The 6,963-nt window shown below is 51.7% G+C and overlaps 1 protein-coding gene and 1 pseudogene across 3 annotated transcripts in view; one reads left to right on the top strand and one right to left on the bottom strand.

Moving 5' to 3' along the window:
- Positions 1–791: 791 nt before the first annotated feature.
- The window catches only part of LOC125542747 (uncharacterized), a 41,529-nt gene continuing 35,357 nt past the window's right edge, over positions 792–6,963 (bottom strand). For all 3 annotated transcript variants that reach the window (XM_087546303.1, XM_087546305.1, XM_087546306.1), the window contains 5 exons: positions 4,275–4,376; positions 2,151–2,228; positions 1,470–1,619; positions 1,300–1,392; positions 792–1,209 (listed from right to left, as the gene is read on the bottom strand). In XM_087546303.1, the coding sequence (XP_087402429.1) occupies positions 1,150–1,209; positions 1,300–1,392; positions 1,470–1,619; positions 2,151–2,228; positions 4,275–4,376 (483 nt within the window). In that variant the 3' untranslated portion in view covers positions 792–1,149. The remainder of the gene's footprint in view (positions 1,210–1,299; positions 1,393–1,469; positions 1,620–2,150; positions 2,229–4,274; positions 4,377–6,963) is intronic.
- On the top strand, positions 4,430–6,947 carry LOC147978452 (uncharacterized; annotated as a pseudogene).

The raw sequence follows: 6,963 nt of genomic DNA, 5'->3' as shown, positions 1-6,963 counted from the left end.
CGTCAATGGGGCAAGTATGAAATTCCAAAATAAGACGAATGATATGTGGCAGCTGACGGTAGTACCATGGTTATAGATCTAAAAGTAGCAAGCAAATAGGGGCGTTCCTTGTCTTGAACCGCGGCGGAGTACCATCCACGCGCGTGCCGAGCGAGAGGGACGCGTGTGACGAAGAGGAGCTGCCAGCCACCGCAGAATAGCCAGCCATCGCCGCCGGCGGACTAAGAGAAGTGAGCCGGCCGGCGGCAACCCGGTTTGGCTACGGGGGTTTGTTTTTGCCACGCTGGACAGACAAAGGTCCACTCCCCTCCGATTTTGGGAAACAGAGAGAGAGGGGGGGAATGGGCCCAATGTGGTGGGTGCCGCGACCGGACAGGCGAGTGTGTGGTTCGGTCGGCGGCGCGGCGGCCGGCGGAGGCGACGAGACTGGGGTTCGGCCGGCGGCTCGGCGGCCAGCGGAGGCGGCGAGACTGGGACTAGTCCTCCCTCGGAGGACATCCCCGCCCCACTGTCTCTCTCTGCTCCGAGGGAGGGCCACCCCACCCGACCGGGGGGCGCCAGGAGGGAGTGCCACGCCCGCGCCCGGCGGCTGGCCTCAGCTACTTCCGGCCGATAGGTGACGCTCGCTCTCCTCCTTTTTCCCTCCCTTCTCGCTTAGTCCCCTTCACTCTGGCGCGGCACATTGCATTGCACTGCATACTGTATTTTTTTTTGTAACTTCCCCAAAGAGAGGGCATTCTGAACCAAATTCAGAAATATTTGCAGGATTTATTTGATAACTTCTTTAGCGATTTAGCACATTGCATTGCTTCTTATCTTAGGAGAGCAGAAAAATTGTCACACAAAAAAGAGCACAACTGTCCTATAGGCAAAGCCAAAGGGCTTTAGATATCGGACGGATAAGTAACTTGCCATGTGTGGAGAAACAAAGAATCCACACGGATCCAACTCAATTATGTACTTATTACACACAAAAGGGCTTTATTTTATTTACTAGTGCTTTCTCGCTTCTCGTTTAGGTTCTCACGGTTTTCTGTTGGGTTGCATCTCTAGCCTCTACCCAACTTGCTTGGAACATAAACTAGTACTTGTTATTCAGAAGTTTTATATAACAAGTTAACAACCGAATGACATGTATCAAAGCTGCGCTCAAACTTCAGCCTCTGCCTTCTTCTTCCAGCTCAGGAGCATTTGAAGAAATTTTTGCACCTGAATCAAAGTTAAAATATTAGTAGTTATTTTACTGGGTACAACTAACAAGACTACACAATGCAATGCATTTGAGGTTGAATACATTACCTGAGCCGGGTCTTCAAGGGAATACGAGGCTTTGGTCCACTTGCATTTCTTGTTGACAAGGATCCCCAGTCCGCCAACTCGTTTCCAAAGCACCTAATCGCAAAATAAGTGGAGAGATTATTTAAATAATGATTTAACAAGATTGGGTTTCCGCGTTTAGATGATATTACCTTGAATGCATCTTCATCTGTCTTATCGTCACCGATAAAGATAGCGACCACCTGAGAACTGTCCCAGTTGTTTTTGCGGGCTAGCTGCTCGAGTATATACTTGACTGCAAACCCCTTGTTGAATTCAGCCTTAGGACGAATTTCAACAACCTATATAATTGCATACAAGTGTAAATGTAATGAATATGATCAAAGTTAACCTTCATGCACTAGCCAACGCAACCAAAAGTCCGAACTGGTGGAAAGGGCTAGGCAATCCACATATGCACTTCAACACCACCTCTCGCGTGTGACGCGGGAAGTCAACACGTGAATAGACTTAGAGGCCTATACGTGGACACAGAGTGAGGAAGCAGCAATTTTTAGATAAATTGCGAAAGCCAGGACTTGCACTCAAGCTTGACATGGTATCAGGGTCTTGAGTTCAAGTCTTGACTTTCGCAGTTTATCCAAAAATTGATGTTGCCCCGCTCTGTGTCCACGTTTAGGCCTCTTGAGCCATACCTCTGAGTCTATTCATGTGTTGACTTCCCGCGTCATACATGAGAGGGGGTATTGAAGTGTACATGTGGATTGCCTAGCCATTTCCATTAGTTCAAAATTTTGGTTGCATTAGCTAGTGCATGAAGCTTGACAATCAAAACATTTAAACTTGATTGATGTCCAACCAAATCTACTTACCTTGTCACCCTTAGTTACTGTGAGCTCAGAGAAACCTTTAATGGTTTGCTTGGCAAGCTTCTTAACCAGTTCCTGTTCCTGCAAAATAAAAAAACGAACGTTAGGAAAATTATTTCAATATAGCAAAGAGGTGGAAGAACTCGAAATCCATGCTTATTCATCGTGATCAAGTCCTTTCTTATAGGTGAATTAACTTGGCCATCAAGGCAAAACTAAACTGATTACAATCCGGACTCTTTATCTCTTTACCTAAACTGACTCTGCAATCTTTTAACTAATTTGATTCTGACTCAAACTAAAGGCTTTGGTAAACAGTCTCCCTGCTACTCACGCCTTAAAGGAGATATTAAACATGATGTCTGTGGGCAAAAACCTACTGGAATGATAGAAGCCTATTGGTACTCAAAGATATATGAAAAAGCAGCTGCTGCCAAAAGAACTCTAACCACAAATCAATTTAGGCCAAGAGGACAATACAATCAGCCCTTCAGAAATAATTTTCCCTTGGCTCCTCTCCCACAGCAAGTTCAACAAGATAAAGTGAACAATCCCCTACCAAATGCTAGGGCCTGCCGGTATTGCAGAGAACCTTGGTCCAGACAACATAAATGCAGAATTTGGGAAAACCCTCCATATTCTACAAGAAGTGGAAGATGACAGTGACACTGATACTTCCCTGGAAGAAGTGCAGTCACCTGAGCAAACCTTTCATACAGCCCCTAATACCCCTGAACAGGAACAAACAAAACAGGCCATGTATATTTCTTGCCATGCAGCAGAGGGAACTACTGGTCCTAGCACATTTTCCCTTCTGCTAATGATTGATGGCAAACAGGCTGTTGCCCTAGTGGACAGTGGATCATCTGATACTTTCATGAGCAATACATTTGCAGTTAAAAGTAATTGCCACCAGAAAGCTATGTCACCAAAGAAAGTTACAGTAGCTGGAGGTGCTCAACTAATCTCCAACAGTATAGTACCTCACAGAAATTTCTCTATACAGGACAAGTCCTTTTTCTAGTTCCTTCAAGCTACTAGACCTGGGCAGCTATGACATCATCCTAGGAGCAGATTGGATTTACAGCTACAGTCCTATTTGTTTGGATCTGGTGGAAAGAATACTGACTGTCACTAAGAATGGGTCTCCTGTTACATTATTTGATCACACTGTTCCAAAGGAGAAGTGTATTATCTCTGTTCTCAAACTGGACAGGATGCTACAAAAGGGTGTAATGGGATACATTCGACACTGAAACACTACAGACAGCACCAGCAGTTCCTGCTGAACTTGCTCCCTTACTGGAAAAGTGTAAGGCAGTATTTACTGAATCCACAGTCCTTCCTCCTTCAAGAGATTGTGATCATCAAATTCCTCTTAAACCAGGAGCACAACCTCCATACCTGAGACCATACAAAGTCCCTCACCACCAGAAAGCTTTTAATAACTTTGTGAAAACTTTTGCTAAGACTATATGGAGCAAAGCTTTCCAGATCAGAATGGCTACTGATGATATTCCTAAGACAGCTTTTAAAACTCACTTAGGCCACTATGAATACACAGTGATGCCTTTTGGGTTGACAAATGCTCCAGCTACTTTTCGAAACCTCATGAACTGGATATTTGGGAAATACTTGAGGAAATTCATCTTGGTTTTCATTGATGACATTCTGATATTCAGTCAATCAATAGAAGAACACATTGAGCACTTAGACCAAGCTCTGAAAATTCTGCAGGAACACCAGCTCTCTGTTAAACTGTCCAAATGCTCCTTTGCTGTTCCACAAGTCTCTTACTTGGGCCATGTCATTTCTGAGCAAGGAGTTTCTACTGACCCTAGCAAGATCCAAGAGGTGTTAAACTGGAAAGAACCTGACAATGTCACTAAACTCAGGATTTTTGGACCTCACAGGGTATTGCAGACGATTTGCTAAAGATTATGGCAAAATCTGCAGACCTCTACATGATGTCCTTAAGATTTTGGATCTGACAAACAGGAAACAGTCTCCCTGCTACTCACTCCTCCTATGGTCGTTCCTTTGCTGTACTGTTGTGGGCCCTACGGCTATAAGTCTGACCCCACATAACAAGAGGCAAAAACAATGAAGCTTTAGCTTTAGTTATACCTCCTCCTCAACACACCGGTAGTGCACGGAAATCCCGAATTTCTTATGTTCAATGCTTGCACCCTTTATTTCTTTGATAGCCTCCTCCAAACGCTCTCTTGCCTGTCATGCAAGTAATGCATTAGCATTTCTGGAATGTAATGAAATTGATGTAATGAAATTGACTAACAGATTGTTATAACCGGCATGTTAGGGGCTTAGCCCAGTGGGTTGTGACCCAAGTTATCTTATTGTTATTAGGGGCTTAGCCCAATTATCTTATCATTATTAGGATCGTTTGCTTAGGAGTCAAGTAAACCTCTCTATTTAAGGAGAGGAGATGTATCAATCTAATCAAGCAAGAAGCAATCATTATTTGCTCGGCTTCCCGAAGGGAGTCGGGAGACCTAACCCTAGCCGCCTCTTGCGCAGCCGCCGCCTCCTCTCCCTCGCACGACGGCGCCCTGCCGCCGGCGACCGCGAGCAGCACCACGCCCAGCCCCTTCCTTCCCCTACAACCTACGCCCTAGACAAGGTAGGATCATAGCTCCTACCAATTTGGTATCAGGTAGCTCGGTTCCGATCATGTCTGCACCACCACCCAACCCGTCACTGCCCGTCACGACCGCGCCGCTGCCCGTCACCACCACGTCGCTGCCTCTCTCCACCGTGCCGCTGGCTCTCCCCACCGCGCCGCTGGCTCTCCCCACCGCGCCGCTGGACTCCGCCGCCGGCGCCTCCACCGGCCAGACACCACCGCCCTCCACCGCGCCGCCCGTCGCCGTCTACTCATTGGCGGAGATGACCGGGATCCTCAACGACCTCGTCATCGCCGTCCAGGGCATACACCTCTACCTGGCCGGGCCCTACAGGCAACCCCCCCTTGCAGCCAGCCACCGTGACCGGGCCAGTCGCCCTGCCCTGGTACGGCCACCACGGCGCCGATCGGGCCTCTACACCACCACTGGCCCGGTCAGCCTCCGCCCGCCGTCGCCCCCCACTGGCCGCAATGGCCGGCTCCGGCGATCGCCGCGCCCCCGACGCCTCCCAGGTCCGGGCAGCGACAGCCCCAGCTGCCGGCCCCACCGTCGCCCGCTGCCGCGCCTCAATGGCCACAGTGGTCGGCCCCGGCCCTCGCGGCGCCCCCCACGCCACCCGGGTTCGTGCCGCCGCAGCGGCAGCTGCCGGCCCCACCACCGCCCAGCACGGGGCTCGGGTCACCCTCGCATGGAGGCGTACTGATCCAACAAGTGCGCTTCCCGCCGTCGCCATCCCCAATACCGGCCTGGCTGACCGGATCATCACCGCCACCCGTCTACACGTCGGCTGGAGACCCGCCGGCACCCACTCTGCAGTGCGGCGATCCCTCCGGCTCGGCGGGGCACTCCACGGGCCACGGCCATACTGACCGGGCGCCCCAATCATTGCTGATTCGCACCTTCGAGCCAGCCGGCCACGACACTCCGACTCAGACACCTCCGCGGTTTGCCAAACTGGACTTCGCCACTTATGACGGCATGGAGGACCCCCTCAACTGGCTCAACCAGTGCGAGGAGTTCTTTCACGGGCAGTGCACCCTCGCCTCGGAACGTACCTGGCTCGCCTCTTACCACCTCCGCGGCGCGGCACAGACCTGGTACTACGCCCTCGAGCAGGACGAGGGCAGCATGCCCCCTTGGAAGCGCTTCCGCGAGTTTTGCCTCCTTCGTTTTGGGCCACCGATCCGCGGGAGCCGCCTGGCAGAGCTAGGCCGCCTTCCCTTCACCTCCATGGTTCAGGACTTCGCCGGCCGTTTCCAGGCCTTGGCATGCCACGCGTCGGGCGTGACGGCACAACAGCGGGCCGACCTCTTCGTCGGTGGACTTCCGGATCACATCCGCGTGGACGTGGAGTTTCGGGGACCCCAGGATCTCCAGACGGCCATGTACTACGCCCGCGCGTTCGAGCGCCGCGCGGTGGCCATCCAGCAGGCATCACCGCCCCGAGCCGCTGGGCCGTTACCCTGGCCGGATGTTCCCGCGAAGGGCCAGCCTGCTCAGGCTTCCACGGCAACCCTAGCCGCGACCGCGGCGCGCCCGTTCCGCCAGCTCACCTCGCCCGAGCTACTCGAGCGTCGCCGCTAAGGGTTGTGCTTCAACTGCGACGAGCCCTACACGCCCGGCCACGTCTGCCCGCGACTCTTCTACCTGGAGTTGCAGACCACATTGAGGAGGACGCCGTCGCCGCCGACCTGGCCGCCCCAGCTGTCGCGAAGGTGTTTGACGCTGGTTGATCAACTTGAGGAGTTCAGCAAGCGCTTCCCCACCTTACAGCTCGAGGACGAGCTGTTTGTGCAGGCAGGGAGAAGTGTTATGACCGGCATGTTAGGGGCTTAGCCCAGTGGGGTGTGACCCAAGTTATCTTATCGTTATTAGGGGCTTAGCCCAATTATCTTATCATTATTAGGATCGTTTGCTTAGGAATCAAGTAAACCTCTCTATTTAAGGAGAGGAGATATATCAATCTAATCAAGCAAGAAGCAATCATTATTTGCTCGGCTTCCCGAAGGGAGCCGGGAGACCTAACCCTAGCCGCCTCTTGCGCAACCGCCGCCTCCTCTCCCTCGCACGACGGCGCCCTGCCGCCGGCGACCGCGAGCAGCACCACGCCCAGCCTCCTTCCCCTACAACCTACGCCCTAGACAAGGTAGGATCATAGCTCGTTGTATTTT

The sequence above is a fragment of the Triticum urartu genome, chromosome 3A, assembly GCF_056163025.1.
Source record: "Triticum urartu cultivar PI428250 chromosome 3A, HENAU_Tu73, whole genome shotgun sequence".
Taxonomy (NCBI): domain Eukaryota; kingdom Viridiplantae; phylum Streptophyta; class Magnoliopsida; order Poales; family Poaceae; genus Triticum; species Triticum urartu.
This window is presented reverse-complemented; position numbering and strand designations above follow the sequence as displayed.